This window comes from Patella vulgata, chromosome 3 (assembly GCF_932274485.2).
Source record: "Patella vulgata chromosome 3, xgPatVulg1.2, whole genome shotgun sequence".
Lineage (NCBI taxonomy): Eukaryota > Metazoa > Mollusca > Gastropoda > Patellidae > Patella > Patella vulgata.
Window position 1 is genome coordinate 63729415 of NC_065881.2, and position 27000 is coordinate 63756414.

At 34.1% G+C, this 27000-nt stretch overlaps 1 protein-coding gene across 1 annotated transcript; it reads left to right on the plus strand.

Annotated features, from left to right (window-relative positions):
- Window positions 1-1848: 1848 nt before the first annotated feature.
- On the plus strand, window positions 1849-26992 carry LOC126816623 (cytochrome b5). The gene is made up of 6 exons (XM_050543323.2): window positions 1849-2021; window positions 20183-20219; window positions 21801-21892; window positions 23566-23592; window positions 24832-24869; window positions 26329-26992. Exons 1-6 carry the CDS (start codon window positions 1908-1910, stop codon window positions 26417-26419), a joined length of 399 nt encoding a protein of 132 aa, XP_050399280.1. The 5' UTR covers window positions 1849-1907; the 3' UTR covers window positions 26420-26992.
- Window positions 26993-27000: the final 8 nt, after the last annotated feature.

Here is a 27000-nt window from a genome sequence, read left to right on the forward strand (position 1 = left end):
AAACCCCCCTCTCTGCAGCGGCGTGCCCTGTCTCCGCGGTCAGTGCGCCCCCCCCCCCTTTTCAAAATTCCTAGATCCGCCCCTGTGTAAACTGTTTTTTAATTGGTTCGTAGACTATAGCTACAATCAAGCCCAGGGCAGATAATTTGAAATCGTGGAAACTCCATGGATTTACCCAGGGTATAGTGGAGTAGAAAGGGATGAGACCACTGGGGATACCGAGGATGGGATTCAAAGTGCCTTACTGCTGTATAGTCTCTACCATTCAGTCACTAACATCGTGTTCGTGTTTGATTCCGGAGAAAAAATAGCACCCTGCATTTCCCGACCGACACGTATCTACCACAAGTATCATGACATTCAAGGCAATTTAATGGATAACATTTTTATATATCCGTGACAAATCAAAACCTATTTCGTCGATCAAAGTTACGAAAACTAAGCTAAATTGTCCTGGCTCACGCCTATGGATCGCAAAAGATATTAGTCAACAGAATAGATCTTGATAGACATTGTGCCAACCCAAATGTCAGAATATTATGTCCGACCCAAAATTTTAAATGTCAGGCAGAATGTTAACATCCAGTCTGACAGGGAGTCAGACACACATTCGAAAATTATTTCCAGCATTGTCAGGCAGGGTACGCTATTCTTCTGGACACCTGTTGTTACCAATGTTCATCATGTATTTTGTATAATTTGAAATCGTGGAAACCCCATGGATTTACCCAGGGTATAGTGGAGTAGAAAGGGGTGAGACCCCTGGGGATACCGAGGATGGGATTCAAAGTGCTTTCTGCTGTATAGTCATGGTACGCTTACGCTTCCGGACACCTAGAATTGTTACCAATGTTCATCATGTATTTGGTAGGCCCTATAATATGGTGAACAGTCCATTTGCTGATTACACTATTAGTATTTTGCCTATACCGTTTTTTAGAACTTAGAATTTTGTCTAAGGGTTTGGATTGGTCGTACTTGGTTTTATTTTATTTAGACCCTACGTACGTTGGAGACTAGGAGGTTCTGGATGACCGAGACTATCTGCTGAACTAATGTCGTAAAACCAAGATATTTGTCTTGAGATTTTTCATAGAGAAAATTTTGACATGAAATCCCATTTCAGAATTTTGTTATATATATTTTAAAGATATTTTATTTAGACCCTACGTACGTTGGAGACTATGAGGTTCTGGATGACCGAGACTATCTGCTGAACTATGTCGTGAAACCAAGATATTTGTCTTGAAATTTTTCATGGAGAAAATTTTGACATGAAATCCCATTTGAGAATCTTGTTATTTATATATATATATTTTAAAGACAGTTTAAATTTTTTAAAAAAATAGTTTAGATTTTTTATATTCGAGAACTTTCCTGCCTAATATTTTAAATTTGTAGACAAAATCATTAATGCAGTTTTTATTTTCAAAAATAATCAAATTTGACCGGTTTGTTCTTCCATGGCCGGTTTGCATCGGATGATCATTCAATATGACATCGGAACAGGTTTACTTACAAGGTTAGATCCAATGACGTATATATATATAGATCTATTTCTTAAGGCTACCTCCAGATTTGTTCAAAGGTCACAAGATATAAACAGGGCTAGCGCTAACCCCAGACCTGGACCTAGCCCTAGCCCTAATCCTTACCCTTACCCTTACCCAGACCCTTACCCACAATCTCGTCAACAATCACGTGTCCAAACCTTATTTACACCTCAGCGACCTTGACGAAATCTGAAGATGACCTTAAGAAATAGATCTAGCTTTAAAGCGCGTGGTTCTAGTACAGTTCTATGGTCTGATCCAGTCCCATTCTTGTATTAGTTATTTACCATACCCACAATTCAATGCGAAGATTGATGATTTCCGGTACAAAGAGCTACACGTTAGAATCACACAATGACTGAGTTAAAAGTGTATCGTTTAGAAGAAATTGCTAAACACAATAATTCTAAATCAACGTGGCTCATAATACACGACGAAGTTTATGATGTTACTAAATTTTTGGAAGAGGTAATAGTTTATTTATTGCCTGTACATTTCTTATAACTTATATAGCCTAGATCTATCTATTGAGACTTAGCTTATTTATTCGAGGTCATGAATATGATATGAGGATACGTGATGTTCTGTAAAAAAAAGTTTTTCTTAGTCTTTCTATTCCGATTTTCTGACATTGCACTGATCTAATGATATATCACACACTCTTGTACAAGATGATTATACAGAGTTTCAAATTACTATGACTTCGCCTTCCGGACAGTTTGAAGAAGGGATGTTTGAAAATTGAAGAAGTGAATGCAGATGGCAAGATGCATGATGATGATTGGAGTGGGAGATTGCTTAAATGATGCAACCATAGGTCTATATTATTTCATAAATTAGAAAATGACTGATTTACATACATAATATAGGAAAATACTGGCCTATAGTATGTATAAGTAATAAAGTTTACAAGTAAGTAATAAAGTCCTATTTATTGACCTCACACTGACGAAATTCATGACCTTGCTAAGTAGACTTTCAGAGCACGTTTACACAGTTGTCCACCATAATCTAAATGGAAACTCCTAAATTAGCACATAATAAATGCTGGTTCACACTAGTTCAGCTCTGAACATATGTCTCATTACACTCGTCCTGTAGGTTCAGGGACCGTCCTATTGAATCCTTGTCGAAAAAGAATCACCCCCGGTCAATTTTACTGGGCAACTTTTTACTGCTAAACGATCGTGTGTCAGTCTCTGTGAACGCCTGAACAATATAAAGGAACATTTTAGTGAGAAAATAAGACCTTGCTTACCTCGCTAGAGTCAGTATGTGCAACACAGCATGCTGTACTTGGCTGTCGAAAAAGAATCACCCCCGGTCAATTTTACTGGGCAACTTTTTACTGCTAAACGATCGTGTGTCAGTCTCTGTGAACGCCTGAACAATATAAAGGAACATTTTAGTGAGAAAATAAGACCTTGCTTACCTCGCTAGAGTCAGTATGTGCAACACAGCATGCTGTACTTGGCTGTTAAAAATATGTCCCCTTCTGCTAAACTGCTTGGCAGAAGCCATTGAAATCTTAATATAGGGTAATGCGCAAATTTACGCAACTCGGCCATATAAGACGATAAGGAATTTAGGTAATCAAGTGAAACGAAATTGGAATTTTTGAAATAATTCGATTGTAATTGGACTAGGCAAAGCAATAAGATTCTCAACTTTTCAAAGATTCCAATTTTTTTCCCCAGCTTACCTAAATTTCTTTTTGTCATATTTATCTGCCATGCCGTTTAGCAGATAGTGACATATTTTTAACAGCATGTTGTGATGCACATAATGACTCTAGTGAGGTAAGCAAGGTCTTATTTCCTACTAAAATGTTACATTACATTCTTCAGACATTCACAGAGACTCAAACACAACCGTTTAGCAGTAAAAAGTTGCCCAGTAAAATTGACTGGATGCCGATTCTTTTTCGACAAGGCTTCAATAGGACGGTTCCTGAACCTACATGTATGTTCAGAGCTGAACTAGGTTTACACCAACCAATAATTACATGTACATGTATGTTAACTAGAATTTCATTGGCAGTTAAGTCTTGACTAAGCCAGCGGGTAGGCCTACAGAATGATTTATCCAATACTAAAACAATACTACCACATACTACATCAATATTTATCTGCCATGCCGTTTAGCAGATAGTGACATATTTTTAACAGCATGTTGTGATGCACATAATGACTCTAGTGAGGTAAGCAAGGTCTTATTTCCTACTAAAATGTTACATTACATTCTTCAGACATTCACAGAGACTCACACACAACCGTTTAGCAGTAAAAAGTTGCCCAGTAAAATTGACTGGATGCCGATTCTTTTTCGACAAGTCTTCAATAGGACGGTTCCTGAACCTACATGTATGTTCAGAGCTGAACTAGGTTTACACCAACCAATAATTACATGTACATGTATGTTAACTAGAATTTCATTGGCAGTTAAGTCTTGACTAAGCCAGCGGGTAGGCCTACAGAATGATTTATCCAATACTAAAACAATACTACCACATACTACATCAATATTTATCTGCCATGCCGTTTAGCAGATAGTGACATATTTTTAACAGCATGTTGTGATGCACATAATGACTCTAGTGAGGTAAGCAAGGTCTTATTTCCTACTAAAATGTTACATTACATTCTTCAGACATTCACAGAGACTCACACACAACCGTTTAGCAGTAAAAAGTTGCCCAGTAAAATTGACTGGATGCCGATTCTTTTTCGACAAGTCTTCAATAGGACGGTTCCTGAACCTACATGTATGTTCAGAGCTGAACTAGGTTTACACCAACCAATAATTACATGTACATGTATGTTAACTAGAATTTCATTGGCAGTTAAGTCTTGACTAAGCCAGCGGGTAGGCCTACAGAATGATTTATCCAATACTAAAACAATACTACCACATACTACATGTACATCAATATTGTTATAAACTGACAGCATACTTTAATTTTACCCTCCAAAAATTAGTTAATTTACAGAATTATCAAGAATTTTACAATTAACTCCATTGTCTATTTACAGTATCAATACCCACTACCAGTAGCTCAAGTGGCTGAAAGACTAGCCAATTATCTCCAAATTCTAACCTCTCACTATAAAATACAACCACTTACATGTACCATACACTGCATCCAAAACTGACAGAATTCTTCCCACCCCCAGGAGTTACATTTCAACCATAACCGTCTTGATTTATTATAATGTAATTAACATTTTATATTAGTAAGAATTAAAGTTTTGTATAATGATGTATTTGAAGGTTGGGCTGAATCTGTCAGCTAGTTGTTCTCCAACTGTGCAAAATATTAAAAAAATATACTTGTTGATTGCATTTATGGAAAAGAAGCATAACACAAAGTCTTGTTGAGGATGCATAAACTGAAAAACCTATGAAGGCCACCTGTTCAACAGATTATTTATGTTTAAGTCACAAACCAAACCTAAATAGTCAATATTTTTCATAGGGAAAGAAATGGCATTTAACATCCAATCAACACATACTAGGTACAATGTTTTTTAAAAATTTGTCTGCACATAGGGGTCTTGAGCAGTGGGAGGAAGTCGTAGGTTCTAGAGAAAGCCTTGCCCTGTGCCGGATTTACCACTGAGCATATAATGTTGGGCTGCCTGTGTAGGCATGCTGGAGCCTACCTCCTTCACAGCCCAAGTAAGGGGCCTCATCAGTTAACTAGCACAGGGCCTTATTTGCCCAAAATTCAGCACTGTCCTTGCCACATACATGTATATAATCTTGTGATCAAAACCAAGAAGGCTTTAGATACAGATACATGTATCTACTGAAAGAACATATATTTGTTAAAATCATTGTCCCTTATGTCTCTTGTTGAACTATAATAAAACTATACTGTCTAGTTAGGGTTTCACACTGCGTAGCTTGTGTGAAACACTATTGTTTTTGTTAAAATTATTCTTATTATTATTAGGGTTTCACACTGCGTAGCTTGTGTGAAACACTATTGTTTTTGTTAAAATTATTCTTATTATTATTCTTATTATTATTATTATTTTTTTTTTCCAATTTGATTGTATCTCAGTAACTACTTGTCGGATTGATTCGATGTCTTCGGTTTTACTGGAAAAGTGGGTGTGACTTAGAGATTAAATCTATTTCGAACGTTCTGTGACAATGCGAAATGTCCGAAATCGTCGAATTTGTCGATTTTTGAAATATTGCCGTAATATTAACAATAATCGTCGGATTTTAACATTGGATACATTTTGACATAGCCAGAGACAAGGCACATAGCCACGGTTCTTTAGATTTTTGATTTTCCACGAATCGTCGGAGATATTAGGCGCCAAATTTTGAAAATTTAAATTTTTACAAAAAACTTTTTTATTCATGAATATTTTAATGTGGTATTTTACCCAGGGTTAAAGAGTCATCTGATTTGACCAAAAATGGCACCATTTTTTGTCATCGTAAATTTCCTTGACCCCCATTGGCTAATACAGTTTTTCAGTCCTGGATTAATTATTTATTGCTCGATTTGTATAAAACAAAGTTCATATGCTCCGTAATCCAAAATGTCATTTTTTTTGTTACCGGTAAAGTTACCTTTCGGCAATGGAAGTGACGTAAATTTAGCAAAAACTACGATTTTGACAGTTCGGTACCACTTTTTGAAAGCAAATACTATTTTTTTCAAATCTGGTATGACTGAAAGTGTGTGCCCTGTAAAGGCGCAGAAAACATCGGGCTCAGTTTTTTTAATTTCGATTTCGTTTTCGGGTCATTTTGATTTAAAGGTGAAAAAAGGTGAAAAAATGAGCTATTTACAACCCATTCAGACTTTTCATATTTTAAAATATTTCTTCGCAACTTTCATAAACTTGTAGCATTAATCCATACGAAGAGAATCTATCTCAAAATTAGTTTGTAATATGAGCAGTTGCCGAGAAATGGTCAATTTTGCATGAGTCACTCTTTACGCTATTGTGTCTGTAAAAGAGTCAATTATTATTGGATTTTCATAAAAGTGACACCATTTGATGCGTAATGTCAATTGTGACTAGTTCAACTCAATTTAACATTTTCCATGTCACCGGAAATGAGGAAATTTGGGTAAAAACTGTATTTATAGCCTTAGAAACAAATAATTTATTGAAATGAGTCGTATTTGTTGTTTGTTTAATATTTTGATATTTGATTCTAATCAACTAATAGAATGAACCCATACGATCATATAGGTATCACAAAATGGTTTCTAACTTGTTCAGTTGTAGAGAAATAGGTAATTTTCAACAGGTCACTTTTCAAGGTTTTTTGTCCATAAAAGTGTCAATTATTATTCGATTTTCATGAAATTTTCACTATGTGATACCTAATGCCATTTACGATTTCATACAAGTAATTTAAGATTTTCATTATCACCGGAAGTAACGTCATTTTGGCAAAAACTGTATTTTTAGCTTTCAAAACAGATATTTTATTCAAATGAGTCTGAGTTGTTATGTTTTTAAAATTATGATATTTGATTCCAATCAACAAATAGAATAAACCCATACGATCATACAGATTCCAGAAAATGGTTTCTAACTTGTATGGTTGCAGAGCAATTGACGGTTTTCTACAAGTCACTTTTTAAGGTTTTTGGTCTATAAAAGTGGCAATTATTATTCGATTTACATAAAATTTTCACCATGTGATGCCTTATGCCATTTCTGATTTCATAAAACTAATTGAATATTTTCATTATCACCGGAAGTACTGTACACTTACATGTAACAAATATATAAAATGAATTGATATTGCTGGATTTGGTTGATTCGGCGTCCATTTTATTTGATGTGTGCAATGATGAGGTGGAAACCTGTTTAATGGTTTCATTGGTACCAGAAGTGACATATGTTTAGGGTAACGTGGCACCGGTGAAACCCGTCATTACTGCATCGCACTTCTAGTGATGATTGTTTTTACCAAAAAAACAATCATCCAACACGTTGGCCGTTTTATTTTCCACTTGAGCATATCTCAGAAACTACCCTTCGGATTGATCCGATATCTTTGGTTTTTCAGGAAAGATGGCATGACTTAGAGATTAAATATATTTCGAAAATTCTGCGAAAATGCGAAATGTTCGAAATCACCGAAGTTGCTTTTTTTTTTAAATATTGCCGAAATATTAACAATAATTCCCGGATTTTAAGGTTTGATACATTTTGACATAGCCAGAGACAAGGCAAATAGCTACGGTTCTTTAGATTTTTTTTTTTCGATGAATCTTCTGAGATATTAAGCGCCAAATTTTGAAAATTTAAATTTTTACAAAATTTTTTTTATTAAAGAATATTTCGTTATGGTATTTTGTCCAAGGCTAAAGGGTCGTCTGATTTGAGCAAAAATGTCAACAATTTTTGTCTAGATAATTTTGCTTGACGTCCATTGGCTAATTCAGTTTTTCGCTCGTAGATTGATTTTTTATTGTTCAATTTGTTTAAAACCAAGTTCATATGCTCCTTTTTCCAAAATGTCATTTTTTTTGTTACCGATATAGTTATCTGTCGGCACGGGAAGTGACATAATTTTAACAAAAACTATAATTTTGACAGTTCGGTACCAATTTTTAAAAGCAAATATAATTTTTTCAAAATTTGATATTACCAAAAGGATGCGCCATACAAAGGCGCACAAAACATCGGACTCAGTTTTTTTAATTTCGATTTCGTTTTTGGGCTATTTCGATTAAAAGGTCAAAAACGGTGAAAAATTAAGCTATTTACAACCCATTCAGCGTCTTCATATTTTAAAATATGTCTTCGTAACTTTCATAAACTCGTAGCAATAATGCATACGAAGAGAATGTATGTGAAAATTAGTTTGTAATATGAGCAGTTGCCGAGAAATAGGCAATTTTGTACGCGTCACTTTTCACATTATTTTGCCTGTAAAGGAGTCAATTATTATTCGATTTTCATTTTTTTGTTACCATTTGATGACTTTTGCCAATTTTGACTTGGTCAAACCAATTTAACATTTTCGCTGTCACCGGAAATGACATCATTTGGGCAAAAACTGTATTTTTAGCCTTAAAAAGCAATATTTTATTCAAATGATTCTTTTTTTGTAATGTTTTTAAAATTATTATATTTGATTCAAATAAACAAACAGCATAAACCCATTCGATCATACAAATACCACAAAATGGTTTCCAAGTCACCATTCATGGTTTTTGGTCCATAAAAGTGTCAATTATTATCCGATTTTCATAAAATTTTCACCATGTGATACCTTAGGCCATTTATGATTTTATAGAAGTAATTTAACATTTTCATTATCACTGAAATTAATGTCATTTTTGCAAAAGCTGTATTTTTAGCCTTCAAAACAAATATTTTTTTTGTAGTGGGTTATGTTTATTATTTGTTTAACAATATGATATTTGACTCCAATGGACATATAGATTGAATCAATACGATCATATAGTTGTCTGAAAATTGCTTCTAGCATCTTCCCTTGTCGAGAAATAACCAATTTTGTCAGGATCAATTTTTCAGATTTTTTTCGCAATTTAATTTCCCATTAGAAAGTCAGCTTACTTAGCGGCAGGTCAGTAACAATTTTTGTCAGAATCACATTTTTGACTCATGTAACACATGGCAACAAATGTATAACTAGAACTGCGACGCAGTAATGACGGGTTTCACCGGTGCCACATTACCTTTGAACTTGCTCTATGCCAAATAGCCGATTATTACTTACAATATTATTATACAACATTTGGGAAATATTCCTTATTGTATGTCTGTTTTTCATTTTGAGTAAGGGGGATGGATGGCCTAATGGTTAACCCGTGCGCGCTGTATCATAAGGTCTGTAACTGAGTCAACTGGCGTGGTTTTGATTCCCCGGTTGTACCGTGATAAGGAGTAGCGTCGCCTGTCCAACCCCTTGAATTATTGAAATAAAATTGAACCACATTAGTCCCGAAATGACCTAGTTTGTGTCGAGTCGACGTTACCCCCCCTCTCTCTCTCTCTCTCTCTCTCTCTCTCTCTCTCATTTTTAGAAAAGTATTGGACTGGTGTGTATAACTTTTTTGTTCTTTGCACGTGTATGTGCTTATGTTAGGTATTTAAAGATCAACCTATGTGAATTCTGCCCTCTTATCCTTTAGTATAGATCATTATACTGTATATTATTATAATACATTGGATTGCTTCTTTAACTTTCTCCGGGTCCTCCGGTTTCCCCCCACTGCTAAAGACCCCTACGCGCAAGCGAATTATAGAAATAAAATTGAACAATATGTTAGTCCCAAAATGACCTAGTTTGTGTCGAGTGGACGTTAAACCCCATTTCTCTCTCTCTCTCTCTGCTTCTTTAACCTGAGACTGTATGTATAATACGTCCAATAGCTTGTTTTACCCGTGACTGTGTGATTTGGATTGTTGTTGGTAGCTCCAAGGACCTTTTTATCTGGAATTGGTGAATATTTGGTGAAAATTTGAATTCTTCGAAAATAGTTTAAAATACGACACATCAAAAATATTCAAACTTTTATCTTGGTAGAAACATTTGACGTGGATTCATTTAATAATAAATTTTACATGGCTTGAAATTGATTTTGTTTATTTGTACATATTTCTAGAGAATCAAACAATACACCAAATGTTTTAAAAACATGACAAACAAGCAACACTACAACATTTCTTTCACCATCCAACAAGTTATTGTATGACAGATGTCTAGAAAACAATACATTTCTAACCAATAATAAAACAATTGTTTTGCACATGTAGGGCTGACCTTAAAAATATCTTTGTTTCACCAAACCCGACCCACAATCGAGGAGAAGGGTCGGTAGGTCGTTTTTTTTTCAGATTTTTTTTTAAAGTCAGAGAAATCAATACAGAAAACTTATTAGCTGTATACTACAGATTCATTAATTTTGTTTAATGAATTTGGGGTCTGACGTAAAAAGTAACGAACTGAAAGTTTTTATTAAACTTATTAAACATTCGTCTTCTTTATTGGCAAACAAATCAATGACATCAGGATTTTTCGTGATGCCCGACTCGCACACGATTTGCCACGAACTTGAAGTGTGAAACTCCTTCAACACGTTTTTAACGATAGTGCGGGTTGTGCCTTCATTTTTCTCGAAAACGGATATTGAAAATATCGTCGTCATGTTTAAAACTACGCACCACAGACATAGAGGCAGAATCATTTCGTGGGAATGGACGTGTATTCGTCTGCAACCATTTTGTTGAGAAGCGACACCTATGACGCTTTCGTCTTGATCAACCAGTTTCAATAATGAATCAAACCATAGCCATAGTAAAGGGAAATAACTCTCATGATATATTTCAGGTTGACACACAAAATAAAATAAAAAGATCGTGGAAAAGTGCAATAAAATAATTTAAGTCGGGGGTGGTTTTAGTTAGTCGGTCGCGTTAGGCGAAACAAAGATATTTTTAAGGTCAGCCTAGCATTAAGTCAGCCATTATGGAAAATTTCCTATTGATTGAATCAGTGAATATTTTATTTAAACCTCAAAATAAACTTACAAAAAAGATAGAGAATAGATTGTGAGAAACGTTTTCCAAATCTTCAATTTACCATGTGCTCAGCTGTATTGATTTTCTCGCATGTTTTTATGTTTTATTCTTTACATAAATAAATATAGAGTTTAATCGGGGTTATTTATCCAATCACCCCGTAGAATCAAACACTGGTTAATATATCAAAGTAGAAGCAGTTTGATGAACTATCGGCAATTATTCCACTTCTAATGATCGCAATATTTAATGATAAGCCTACTTACTTACTTGTACTTATGTGTTAAACATCTTATACTTAGAACGAAATCTGCATATTATATAAACATGGTTAAAGTCATCTAAGCCTATTGGTCCGTCGTAATTAAAAAAAATATTGTTTTTAGAAATGATTTGAAATCGGTAATACATTACAAGCTTCACATACACCGTACAATAGGAGTGACATTAAGCAATACGTTTTCTTTAAAGAGAAGACTTCCCACGTTATTTGTACTAACGTTTAATAATAATAATAATCAATTTGTATAACTCTGAGTGTTCCAGCTAATACGACAAAGTGAAGTAAAGGGTTAGGGTTAGGGTTATGTCACTTCCGGTAACAATGAAACCGTTAAACATGTTTTCACATAAGCATTGCACACGTGTTACAAAATAGACAGAGAATCATCCAAATCCAGGGACATCAATTCCATTTATACATTTGTTACCTGTTACCATGTGTTACATATGTTAAAAAGTGATCCCGGTCAAAATTGAAAATTTTCGCAAAATTACGTCACTTCCGGTGGCGACATAAATAACATTATCGGTAACAAAAAAGTTAGCGATTTGCACCATGAAACATATGAACTTTGTATTATAAATATCGGAAAGTAAATAAGTAACCTAGAACCAATAAACTGAAATTAATAAGGCAAAAAATCTTTAAAAAAAGGATCCTGACAAAAGTGGTTATTTCTCGGCAACGGAAGATGCTAGAAGCAATTTGTGGACATCTATATGATAATGTTAAACGAATGCTAAATATAACTCACTTCAAGAAAATATTTGTTTTACAGGCCGAAAATACAGTTTTTTGCCAAAATGACATTCCTTCCAGTGAGAATGAAAATGTAAAATTAGATTTATGAAATCAGAAATGTCATATGGCATCACATGGTGAAAATTTTATAAAAATCGAATAATACTTGACACTTTTATAGACCAAAAACCTTGAAAAGTTACTAGTAGAAAATCATCCTTTTCTCTGCAACCGTACAAGTTAGAAATCAGTTTGTGGTATCTGCATGATCATATTGGTTCATTCTATTTGTTCATTGGAATCAAATATCATAATTTTAAAAACATATAAACAAAAAACTCATTTTAATAAAATACAATTTTTGCCCAAACGAGGTCATTTCCGTTGACAGTGAAAATGTTAAATTGGTTTGATCAAGTCAAATTTTGCATTATTCATCAAATAGTAAAACGAAATTGAAAATCGAATAATAATTTACTATTTTACAGGCAAAATAATGTGAAAAATGACGCATGCAAAACGGCCTGTTTCTCGACAACTGCTGATATTACAGACTAATTTTCACATACATTCTCTTTGTATGGGTTATTGCTACGAGTTTATAAAAGTTACCAAGAAATATTTGAAAATATGAAAACGCTGGATGGGTTGTAAATAGCTTAATTTTACACCTTTTTTCACCTTTTAATCGATATAGCCCGAAAACAAAATGGAAATTAAAAAAACTGAGTCCGATGTTTTTTGCGCCTTTAAAATTTGCTTTCAAAAAGTGGTACCGAACTGTCAAAATTGTAGTTTTTGGTAAAATTATGTCACTTCCATTGCCGACAGGAAACTTTATCGGTAACATGAAAAATGACATTTCCGAAAACGGACCCTATGAACGAACAATAAATAATTACTCTAGGACCGAAAAACTGAACTAGCCAATGGCGGCTAACGTAAATTACTGAGACAAAAATTGTTCACATTTTTGCTCAAGTAAGATGACCCTTTAATCATGTGTAAAATACCATCAAAAATATTCATCAATAACAAAGTTTTTTGTAAAAATTTAAATTTTCAAATTTTTACGCATAATATCAGCGAAAATTCGTCGAAAATCAAAAATCTAAAGTACCGTAGCTATTTGCCCTGTCTCCGGCTATGTCAAAATGTATCAAATGTTAAAATCCGTCGATTTTTGTAAATATTACGGCAATATTTAAAAAAAAAAACACAACTTCGGTGATTTCGGACATTTCTCATTGTCTCAGAATGTTCAAAATAGATTTAATATCTATGCTATGCCAATTTTCCCGTATAACCAAAGTAGTTTCTGAGATATGCTCAAGTGGAAAATAAAACGGCCAACGTGTTGGATGATTGATTTTTTGGTAAAAACAATCATTACTAGATCTGCGATGCAGTAATGACAGGTTTCAACGGTCCAACGTTACCCCTGAACTTATGTCACATCTGGTGCCTCGTTACCCTTGAACTTATGCCACTTCTGTTACCAATGAAACCGTTAAACAGATTTCCACATAAGCATTGCAGACGTGTTATAAAATGGTCGAAGAAACAACCAAATCTAGCAATATCAATTCCATTTATACATGTGTTACCATGTGTTACATGTCAAAAAAGTGATCCTGACAAAATTTGTTACTAACTTACCGCTAAGTTAGCTGACTTTCTAATGGAAATTTCTCGACAAGGGAAGATGCTAGAAGCAATTTTTGGACATCTATATGATCTTATTGATCCAATCTATACGTCCATTGGAATAAAATATCATAATGTTAAACGAATGATAAATATAACTCACTTCAAGAAAATATTAGTTTTGAAGGCTAAAAAACAGATTTTACCAAAATGTCATTACTTCCGGTGATAATGAAAATGTTAAATTAGTTCTATAAAATCATAAATGGCATAAGGCATCACATGGTGACAATTTATGAAAATCTGATAATAATTGACATTTTTATGGGCCAAAAACCATGAAAACTGACTTGTAGAAAATCGTCTATTTCTCTGCAACCGTTCAAGTTAGAAACCATTTTGTGGTATCTGTATGATCGTATAGGTCTTTTCTATGTGTTGATTTTTTTATCAAATATCATAATTTTAAAAACATTACAAATAATAATCATTTGAATAAAATATCTCTTTTTAAGACTAAAAATACAGTTTTTGCCCAAATGATGTCATTTCCGGTGACAGCGAAAATGTTTGATTGGTTTGACCTAGTCAAAATTGGCATAAGGCATCAAATAGTAAAAAAACCCATGAAAGTCGAATAATAGTTAACTCCTTTACAGGCAAAATAACGTGAAAAGGGACGCATGCAAAATTGCCTACTTCTCTGCAACTGCTCATATTACAGACCAATTTAATTTTCACATACATTCTCTTCGTATGGATTATTGCTACGAGTTTATGATAGTTACGAAGAAATATTTTAAAATATGAAGACACTGAATGAGTTATAAATAGCTTAAGTTTACACCTTTTTTCACCTTTTAATCGAAATAGCCCGAAAACGAAATCGAAATTAAAAAAAAACTGAGTCCGATGTTTTATGCGCCCATTGCATGGCGCATCCTTTTGTTAATATCAAATTTTGAAAAAATAATATTTGCTTTCAAAAAGTGGTACCAAACTGTCAAAATTATAGTTTTTGTTAAAATTATATCAATTCCGGTGCCAACGGATAACTCTATCGGTAAAAAAAAAATGACATTTTGGAAAAAGGAGCATATGAACTTTGTTTTAAACAAATTATTATTATTATTTTTCCATTTGAGCATATCTCATAAACTACTTATCGGATCGATTTGATCGTTTCGGTTTTTCTGGGAAAGCGGGTTTGACTTAGATTTTAAAGCTATTTCTAACGTTCTGCGACAATGCAAAATGTCCGAAATCACCGAAGTTGTCGTTTTTCGAAATTTTGCCGTAATGTTATCAATAATTGTCGGATTGTAATATTTGATACATTTTGACATAGCTGGAGACAAGGCACATAGCTACAAGTCTTTAGATTTTTTTATTTTCGACACGAATCTTCGGAGATATTAGGCGCCAAATTTTGAAAATTTAAATTTTTACGAAAAACTTTTTTATTAATGAATATTTTTATGTGGTATTTTACCTAGTGTTAGAGAGTCATCTGATTTGACCAAAAATGGCAACATTTGTTGTCACCGTATTTTTCCTTGGCCCCCATTGGCTAATTCAGTTTTTCAGTCCTGGATTAATTATTTATTGTTCGATTTGTATAAAACAAAGTTCATATGCTCCGTGGTCCAAAATGTCATTTATTTTGCTACTGGTACATTTTCTTTTCGGCAACGGAAGTGACGTAAATTTAGCAAAAACTGCAATTTTGACAGTTCGGTACCACTTTTTGAAAGCAAAGATTATTTTTTTCAAATCTGGTATGACTGAAAGGGGTTGTCCTGTTAAGGCGCAGAAATCAACGTGCTCAGTTTTGTTAATTTTTATTTCGTTTTCGGATCATTTCAATTTAAAGGTGAAAAAAGGTGAAAAAATGAGCTATTCACAACCTATTCAGGCTTTTCATATTTTAAAATATTTCTTCGCAACTTTCATAAACTAGTAGCAATAATCCATATGAAGAGAATGTATGTGAAAAGTAGTTTGTAATATGAGCAGTTGCCGAGAAATGGTCAATTTTGCATGAGTCACTTTTTACGGTAGTTTGCCTGTAAAAGAGTCAATTATTCTTCGATTTTCATAAAAGTGACCCCATTTGATGCCTAATTTCAATTTTAACTAGGTCAAACCAATTAAACATTTTCAATGTCACCGGAAATGACGTAATTTGGGCAAAAATTGTATTTATAGCCTTCAGAACCAGTAATTTATTCAAATGAGTCGTATTTGTTATTTGTTTAAAATGTTGATATTTGATTCGAATCAACTAATAAAATGAACCCAAACGATCATATAGATATCACAAAATGGTTTCTAACTTGTTCAGTTGCGGAGAAATAGACTTTTTTTCAACAGGTCACTTTTCAAGGTTTTTGGTCCAAAAAAATGTCAATTATTATTCGATTCTCATAAAATTTTCACTGTGTGATACCTAATGCTATTTACGATTTCATCAGAAGTAACGTCATTTTGGCAAAAACTGTATTTTTAGCCTTCAAAACAGATACTTTATTAAAATGAATCTGATTTGTAATGTTTTTAAAATTGATATTGGATTCGAATCAACTATCCAACACGATCAGGTCGGGTGTTCGATCCCTGCATTGGCCGAGAAAGTTCATCCAGATTTTCCGGCGTGGTTCTCCCTTGTCAGTGATGCAGGACGGAGGGGCTGACAAGGAAAGTTGTCTAGTCGTTCGGATGGGACGAAAAACCGAGGTCCCGTTTACACATTGGCGTGCACGTAAAAGATCCCTTGGCAGTTGGAATTCGATATAAGAGTAGGCCGTAGTGCCGCTGTCCGGGCAAAATTTCCCTCATAGCACACTGTATGGCGTATGCCCGTCTTCATTAGCCCAGGTTAGGAGCAGAACAGTAGGACGTTAAACTCCATTTCATTTCATTTCATTTTCCAACACGATCAAACAGATACCCAAAAAATGGTTTCTAACTTGTACGGTTGCAGAGAAATAGACGATTTTCTACAAGTCACTTTTCAAGTTTTTTGGTCTATAAAAGTGGCAATTATTATTCGATATACAGTAGAATCTGTATGAGCAGCCACTCCTATTCAGCGACATCTCCTTGTAAGCGGTCACGATAAATTCCCCCCGTAGAAATTCTGTTGTTTCATCTCTTTATTCAACTGTCACTCCTCTAACGCGGCCAGCGGTCACTATTTTACTAATAAATTCAACAAAACATCGCCCATTCAACGGCCATTGTTGAATGATACCATCTTGTCGTTCTTTGTAACACCCCCGCTAATCCCGTGAGTAGTAGTTAATTAACTGGACCCCCACTGATCAGGTAAAAAGAAATGTAAAAATAACAATCAACCCGGGATTATCTGTTAATTAATCTTTTGTTTTATTAAACGACTAACCTGATCATTGTTTTCACGCGTAACGACACATTATTTGATACTGATTGAATAAAATAAAAGTACCGAGTTTTGTCACGATCATCTAGTATCTCTCTTAGCGCCTCCTATAACATTACATACAGAGTTACACCCCCTGTAAATAGGTGATAAAATTAGCGATGTTTTTTGTTCATGTGCTTTTTTGATAAAATAAAATGAATTCATCGATTTTCTTCACAAAAATGGATAAATATTATCGAATGCATCACAATGGTAGACAGTAGTATCGAAGGTTGGTACAAAATGACAAGTTTACAGAAGTTATGTCCGAGATTTGAGTAAAGAATTTTCGTTCGGCACAAGATTCAGCGACGGCCAAATTTACCGCTTCCAATGCATCCAAGCGTAATATTTAATTTATGTCGGCACAAAAAGCAACGAGATTTTATTAAGAGGCCACTCCCGTTAAGTTATGTCCGAGATTTGAGTAAAGAATTTTCGTTCGGCGCAAGATTCAGCGACGGCCAAATTTGCCGCTTCCAATGCATCCAAGCGTTATATTTAATTTATGTCGGCACAAAAAGCAACGAGATTTTATTAAGAGGCCACTCCCGTTAAGCGGTCAGTTGTGAAAATTCCCTTGGGTGGCTGCTTAATGCAGATTCTACTGTACATAAAATTTTCACCATGTGATGCCTTATGCCATTTCTGATTTCATAAATTTAATTGAAAATTTTCATTATCACCGGAAGTACTGTTCACTTACATGTAACAAATGTATAAAATGAATTGATTGCGCTGGATTTGGTTAATTCGGCGTCCATTTTATTTGATGTGTGCAATGCTAATGTGGAAACCTGTTTAATGGTTTCATTGGTACCGGAAGTGACATATGTTTAGGGTAACGTGGCACCGGTGAAACCCGTCATTACTGCTTCGCAGTTCTAGTTCTTTTTATTATTATTATTTTTTTTTTTCCAATTTGATTGTATCTCAGAAACTACTTGTCGGATTGATTTGATGTCTTCGGTTTTACTGGAAAAGTGGGTGTGACTTAGAGATTAAAGCTATTTCGAACGTTCTGCGACAATGCGAAATGTCCGAAATCGTCGAATTTGTCGATTTTTGAAATATTGCCGTAATATTAACAATAATCGTCGGATTTTAACATTGGATACATTTTGACATAGCCAGAGACAAGGCACATAGCCACGGTTCTTTAGATTTTTGATTTTCCACGAATCGTCGGAGATATTAGGCGCCAAATTTTGAAAATTTAAATTTTTACAAAAAACTTTTTTATTCATGAATATTTTAATGTGGTATTTTACCCAGGGTTAAAGAGTCATTTGATTTGACCAAAAATGGCACCATTTTTTGTCATCGTAAATTTCCTTGACCCCCATTGGCTAATACAGTTTTTCAGTCCTGGATTAATTATTTATTGCTCGATTTGTATAAAACAAAGTTCATATGCTCCGTAATCCAAAATGTCATTTTTTTTGTTACCGGTAAAGTTACCTTTCGGCAACGGAAGTGACGTAAATTTAGCAAAAACTACAATTTTGACAGTTCGGTACCACTTTTTGAAAGCAAATACTTTTTTTTTCAAATCTGGTATGACTGAAAGTGTGTGCCCTGTAAAGGCGCAGAAAACATCGGGCTCAGTTTTTTTAATTTCGATTTCGTTTTTGGGTCATTTTGATTTAAAGGTGAAAAAAGGTGAAAAAATGAGCTATTTACAACCCATTCAGGCTTTTCATATTTTAAAATATTTCTTCGCAACTTTCATAAACTTGTAGCATTTTTTAATTTCGATTTCTTTTTCGGGTCATTTTGATTTAAAGGTGAAAAAAGGTGAAAAAATGAGCTATTTACAACCCATTCAGGCTTTTCATATTTTAAAATATTTCTTCGCAACTTTCATAAACTTGTAGCATTAATCCATACGAAGAGAATCTATCTCAAAATTAGTTTGTAATATGAGCAGTTGCCGAGAAATGGTCAATTTTGCATGAGTCACTCTTTACGCTATTGTGTCTGTAAAAGAGTCAATTATTATTGGATTTTCATAAAAGTGACACCATTTGATGCGTAATGTCAATTGTGACTAGTTCAACTCAATTTAACATTTTCCATGTCACCGGAAATGACGAAATTTGGGTAAAAACTGTATTTATAGCCTTAGAAACAAATAATTTATTGAAATGAGTCGTATTTGTTGTTTGTTTAATATTTTGATATTTGATTCTCATCAACTAATAGAATGAACCCATACGATCATATAGGTATCACAAAATGGTTTCTAACTTGTTCAGTTGTAGAGAAATAGGTAATTTTCAACAGGTCACTTTTCAAGGTTTTTTGTCCATAAAAGTGTCAATTATTATTCGATTTTCATGAAATTTTCACAATGTGATACCTAATGCAATTTACGATTTCATACAAGTAATTTAAGATTTTCATTATCACCGGAAGTAACGTCATTTTAGCAAAAACTGTATTTTTAGCTTTCAAAACAGATATTTTATTCAAATGAGTCTGAGTTGTTATGTTTTTAAAATTATGATATTTGATTCCAATCAACAAATAGAATAAACCCATACGATCATACAGATTCCAGAAAATGGTTTCTAACTTGTATGGTTGCAGAGCAATTGACGGTTTTCTACAAGTCACTTTTTAAGGTTTTTGGTCTATAAAAGTGGCAATTATTATTCGATTTACATAAAATTTTCACCATGTGATGCCTTATGCCATTTCTGATTTCATAAAACTAATTGAATATTTTCATTATCACCGGAAGTACTGTACACTTACATGTAACAAATATATAAAATGAATTGATATTGCTGGATTTGGTTGATTCGGCGTCCATTTTATTTGATGTGTGCAATGATGAGGTGGAAACCTGTTTAATGGTTTCATTGGTACCGGAAGTGACATATGTTTAGGGTAACGTGGCACCGGTGAAACCCGTCATTACTGCATCGCAGTTCTAGTTTGTTATTTATGATTATATTGTTTTTATCTTCAGCATCCTGGAGGAGAAGAAGTTCTACTAGAACAAGCAGGTATTTATAACTCTGTAGTACTACATGTAGGTCTACCAGTCCAGTGGCAACACAGGACATAAAATTAATCAATAGTTATTAATCTTTTTGTACTTCCACATTTAAGGTGATCATATAAGCTTGTCACCCTTATTGGCCATGATTTGTCTACAATGTCATCTGAACACCCTACTGGATTGTTTTCAGATTTGCAGGAATTGTTCATTTGGACAAGAGCTCTCTTCCTTTGTTTATGTTAAATGACAAAGACTTTTGGACCAATAGAATGGAGTTTTGCTCAATCCATATGGATCCAAATTTTAAAAAAAAATTTTTTATACGCCCACATGGAAATGTGGTCGTATATTGCCGTCGCCCATGTCCGTCCGTCTTCTACAATTTCTTGTGAACACTCTACAGACTACATTTATCATTACTGTTTTTAAAGTTCTATATATATTATGTTGTTGACATCAGTGAGTTTAAGAAAACTATTTAATTTCATTAATGTCTATTTAATTTCTTCTGGAGGTATGGATTGCCCTTGTTTCTCTTTGTTGAACGACAAAAGTTATCTTCACATCTGTATGAAATTTGTATGCATCATTTATATTGGTGAAACGAAGAAGCTTATTGAATTTGAGCAATTTTCACAATCTATGTCTAGAGTTATTGCCCTTGTTTCACTTTGTTGAACCTTGTGAACACTCCATCGGCAAAAGTTATCTGTATGAAATTTATATGCATCATTTAAACTAGTAAAACTTAAAACACAGAATCATATTGAATTTCAGCAATTTCTGTTAATTTCTTCTGGAGTTATTGCCCTTGTTTCACTTTGTTGCACCCTGTGAATACTCTGACAAAAGTTATCATCCAATCTGTATGAAATTTTTATGCATAATTTAAATTAGTGATGCAAAGAAGTCTATTGAATTTTAACAATTCTCAATTATTATGCCTAGAGTTATCATCCTTGTTCAACTTAGTTGAACCTTGTGAACATTTGAATGATGAAAGCTATCATCTGATCTGTACGAAATTTATATGAATCATTTAGATTAGTGAAACAAATAATCCTATTGAATTTCGACAATTTCTGTCAATTACTGGCCCTTGTTTTGCTTTGTCGTACTTGTGAACACTTGAATGCGAAAGTTATCACCTGATCTGTATGAAATTTATATGCATTAATTTGAATTAGTAAAATGATAAAAACCCTGTCGAATTCAACAATTTCTGTAAACTTCTTCCAAATTTAAGGCCCTTGTTCCTGATCTGTATGAAATTGTCTTGTAAATGCCCTCAATTATCTACAAAAGAATAAATATGCGACAACCCTTGTCGACTGCTCAGACGATTTAGCTGCTGTTGTCATATGTTTCACTGCCTGGCAACTGATCTTAATGTAAATTATGACTGTCTAATGCATTCTCAGTAACATATGTTGTATCCTCTATCCTTATAAAAATACTTCCAATTTATGTTCAAACACTATCAGATACACGTAAATGTTGCTCAGTTAATACATTGCTTTTCAAATGGTACATGTATGTGTAGGTAAATATTCCCAACTAAATATTCAAATATATATTATTGCAGGTGCCGAAGCTACTGAGGCTTTTGAAGATGTTGGTCATTCCACAGATGCTAGAGAATTAATGAAAGAACATTTGATAGGAAAAGTTCACGAGGTACTTTTATTAAAGATTTTTATAGTCGTTTAATGACTGGCCGATACATGTACAGGCACCATATATTTCGAAGGATATCAGTCGATGTGAAATGGAAATGTGGACGCACATGTATATTGCAGTCGCCCCCACCGTCTGTTGGCCTGTCGGTTCATCATCCACAATTATTTTCAATAATTTCCGTTAAATTCTTCTGAAGTTATGACCTTTGTTTCACTTTGTTGCATCTTTTAAAGCTGGAATGACAAGAGTTAACATCTGATCTGTGTGAAATTGATATGCAGCACGTACATGTATATTAATGAAGCCTATTGAATTTCAGCAATTTCCGATATTTAACGTCTAGCGTTATTTACATTGTTGCACTATGAACACTGTAACAACAAAAGTTATCCTCCAATTTCTATGAAAATCATATGCCTTTCTGTCTGTTCGTCACATAATAACTCCTAATTGAGCTAGAATGTATAAAGTTGTTGTAGGTGTTTATTAGGTCAATGCCTTGATGGAGTTCGAAGATGAGCATTTTCTGCTTAGGGTAAGCAATTTGATTGGTTGATGCTTTAGGACACATAACTTTAGTTCTTATTAAGTGAGAGTGAGGACACTTGGTGTATTGTTTTATCACATCAATACTTTGATGACTAAGTTCGATAATGAACATTTTCTGCTGAGGGTAGAAATGAAATGAAATAAGCAGAGTAATAAGCAACTTGAATGGTCGAGACTTTGGAACACAATAACTCTCCTTCTAATTGAGGTAGAATGTTCAATCGTGGTGTAGGCGTTCATTAGGTGAATGCCTTGATGGGGTTCATGTCTGCATATGGTAAGCAGAGATAAGCAATCTGATTGGTTGATGCTTTGGGGTGGTTGATGCTTTGGGGCACGATAACTTTATAATTAAGTAAGAGCGATGAAACTCTGAGTATAGATTCATTATATCATTACTTTGACTAAGTTCAATGATGAGAATTTTCTGCTTAGGCCAAGGAACGATAAGCAGTTTAATTGGTCAAGACTTTGAGAGATAACAGCTCTGCTTTTAATAAGGTAGAATGTTTAAACTTGATGTAGACGTTCATTAGGTGAATGTCTTGACCGAGTTCAATGATTAACATTTCGAGCTAAAGCTAAGCAGAGCTAAGCAATTTCATTGGTCGATGCTTTGGGACAAGATAACTTTGATTCTATCTGATAGAGAGTGATGAAACTGTATAGTTGATAATCAGTTTGATTGCTCGATACTTTCGAAAAAATAAATGTGCGATTAATTAATATGTGTCATCTATTTATTTTGGGATGTCAGCGAGGGACATCAGCCTCACTGTTGGCTTGTTTAGATTAGTGAAACGAAGACACCTATTGAAATTCAGCAATTTCCATTATCATTTGATCTGTATGAAATTGATATGCCTCATTTAAATTAGGTTACTTCCAGAGTTAAAGCCCTTGTTTCACTTCGAAGAACATTGTAAACCCTCAGATGACGAAAATTATAATCTGATCTACAACAGTATAAATATGCGACAACCCTAGTTGACCGCTAAGACAATTCGGCTGCTATGAGAGTATGTTTCATTGCCTGGCAACCTTTTTTTTTTAAATCTCTTGTTTACTGAAATGGATGTTTATCTACAACATTTTGAATGTTAATTATTTTCTCTTTACAGAGCCAGAAAAGTACTAAAGAAACAAAGGTATATATCTTCAGTCCTTAAATTTCATTTCCAAAGTTTTTTGTCCCATTTACCTAAAAATATGACTCTGCAAATTTACTAAGCATTAGTTTGTTCCACCATCATCTTCCCAGAATCGGGTAAGTGGGGAAGGTTGGATGGATTGCCGAATGGTTAGCGTGGGAGCGTTGCATCATAAGGTCTGTTATGAGTTGAGTCATCTGGCATGGTTTTGATTCCCTTGTTGTGAGTGACAAAACTGACAAGGAGTACTGTTGCCTGTCCAACCTCATGGGTTTTCTCCGGGTCCTCCGGTTTCCTCCTACTGCTAAAGACCCCTACGCGCAAACGAATTAATGAAATAGAATTGAACCATATGTTAGTGTCGAGTGGACATAATACCCCATTTCTCTCTCTCTCTCTCTCCTCTCCCAGAGTCGAGGTAAACCGCTCTCGATTTAATTTTGAGACCTATATTACCTTCACTAAAGAGTATGTTTCTACTGTTTCTAGCCTCAAGGGTCATAGTTTAGTGGAAACATCCACATAAGATATATACTGGATTACCATATGACATCTGGATTACCATATGACATCTGGATGTTATTTTGGCTTGTAAATATTGTGTCTCAAATCACTACAATTAATACCTTTGTAATAATACATAATTTTATGCCCTCTTTTTGTATATGTGGTTATTAGTAGAAGAGAATTAGGCTTTCATTGATGATGCAGTTTAACCAATCCCACTTATGAGTTGCAATTGGGTTTAGAATCCTACTTTTCTGCTTCATCTGGGCATACATCTTGCAGTGTGAAATGAAATGGGGTTTAACGTCCGACTGTTTTGCTCCTAAACTGGGCTAATGAAGACGGGCATACACCATACAGTGTGCTATGAGGGAAATTTTGCCCGGGCAGTGGCGCTACAACCTACTCTTATATCGAATTCCAACTGCCAAGGGACCTTGGCTTTTCGTCCCATCCGAATGACTAGACAGCTGTCCTTGTCAGGCCCTCCGTCCTGCATCACTGACAAGGGATCTTGCTGTGTGCGGTGAGGGAAATTTTATGTGCACAGCAGCACTTCAGGCTCATTCTTTTTTTCAAAATCAAACTGTCATGGCCATACAGGACACAGCTATACATGCACTACCTATTGATAATTGTTTATCTTATACCTTTTGTAAAATCTACATGTATTTATGCACAATCACTATGGTAAATAGTAAATACTGTATATATTTTTTTTGTCTTCAGAAAAATACAGGAATAATAACGCCAGATACAAGCAGCAGGTAAATAACAATTATAGAAATTTAAATACATCTAAATCTGCACGATCAGCCACTCCTATTCAGCGACATCTCCTATTAGACATCTCCTTGTAAGCGGTCACAATAAATTCCCCCCCCCCCCCCCCCCCCCGTATAAATTATATTGTTATTGTCTCATCTCTACAACGATCACTCCTCTAACGTGGCCAGTGGTCATTGTTTTAGTTATAAATTTAACAAAACATCGCCCATTCAGTGGCCATTGTTAAATGATACCATCTTGTCATACTTCGTAGTGCCTCTGGTAATCCTGTGATTAATAGTTAATTATCTGGCCTCCCACCGATTAGGTAAAAAGAATTGTGAAAATAACAATAAAACCGAGATTACCTGTTAATCTTTTGTTTTACTAAATCACAAACCCTGATCTGCTGATCATTGTTTTCACACGTAACGAGAAACATTATTTGATACCGATTGAATAAACTAGAAGTACCGACAAAGCCGAGTTTTGTCACGATCATTTAGTATCTATTTTCCATTGCTACTTTGTTGCTGAACCAATGTTTTAGCGCCTCCTATATTACATACAGAGTTGCTCTCTCTGAAAATCGGTGATAAATTTTGCGATGTTTTTTGGACATGTGCTTTTTTGATAAAATAAAATTAATTCGAGGGTTTTCTGGCCTAGTACGTAGACCCGGCTACTTTTGACTTCCACTACTAACCCTAAGTAGCCAAATCAGTTTTCTTTACAAAAATGGATAAATATTATCGAATACATCACGTTGGTAGACAGTAGTATCAATGTTGGTACAAAATGACGCGTTTACATCAGAGATTTGAGTCAAAGAATTTTCGTTTAAAGTAAATTTCAGCAACGGCCAAATTTACCAATGCAAGTATTGATGTTATGCATGACATCAGCACTAACAAACACTGAGATTTTATTAGGAGGTCACTCCTGTTAAGCGGTCAGTCATGAAAATTCCTGTGAGTGGCTGCTTAAAACAGATTCTACTCTATCACAAAATTTCTCCTGTCATCCACATTTATAAGGCTTTTGGAGAATGGCGACTGCCTTATTTGCATCTGTATTGATATTTATTCTTTGTTATTTTAGCCGATTTCTATTTTTAAAATTAAGAACATATATTTAAGTGGTATACCGATCACACATAAGATATTAACTTTGATTACAGATGTGTTATTCAATGAGAATTCTACATATTGAGGTAAATTGCAAGGTCAAATGACCACGTCTCACTTCACTAATTGTGGATTTTTGTCCATTTTCTATGATTCTTTGGAAAATTTTGCATATGATCTGATTTCTGCTCCTTCAGTCCAGTCTTTCTCTGAATAAACAAATTAGTACAGTTAGTTATTATTATCATGCACAGATTCAAGGCCAGCCTAATCTTAAGAATCTAATTAAAATTTGCATTTGAAGCCATATGTCTTTTATTTTTAATTACAGCTCTGGTATAACAAGTTGGTTGTTACCATTAGGAATAGCTGTAGCAGCTGCCCTGGTGTACCGTTTCTTAATTGCTCCTGCCAATCATTAAATATGTTAGTTATTATTCAATTGTGATAGCCAGCTTTACACAAAAAGTATCCAGAACACCCAGTATATAGACATTTAGAATATGAGCTAACAAATAATATATTTATGATTTTAAGCAACTTCTGTCTATTTCATATTTAATAGAACTGGTCATGTCCATTTGGGACCCATTATACAGCTTTTAATCAGTTTTGTTTCTCTTTTGTTTAAATAAATCAAAATTGTTTTGATTAAAGCTTTATTTTATATTATATCTAAATTAAAAAGCTGTTTGTATTTTAAAATCTCAATATCGATTTATTATATATGTGAAAAGTAGTATAACTGACGATCAGGAAATAATTATGTTATGACGATGGTTCATTATTTTTATTTGTAATCTTTGTTAATCATACTCCAATTCATTTTCACATGTCCTAATTATTAAGTTTTAATCTCTTAGATTACCAAAATCACATACTGTTATTATATGAGTATTGTATAGTATTAATGGCTAAAAATGTCCCTTTTTAAAGGACTTATGTGATGAATACTATAATATTATTGTAACTGAAATAAATCTGTGAAGAAGTGATATTTTAC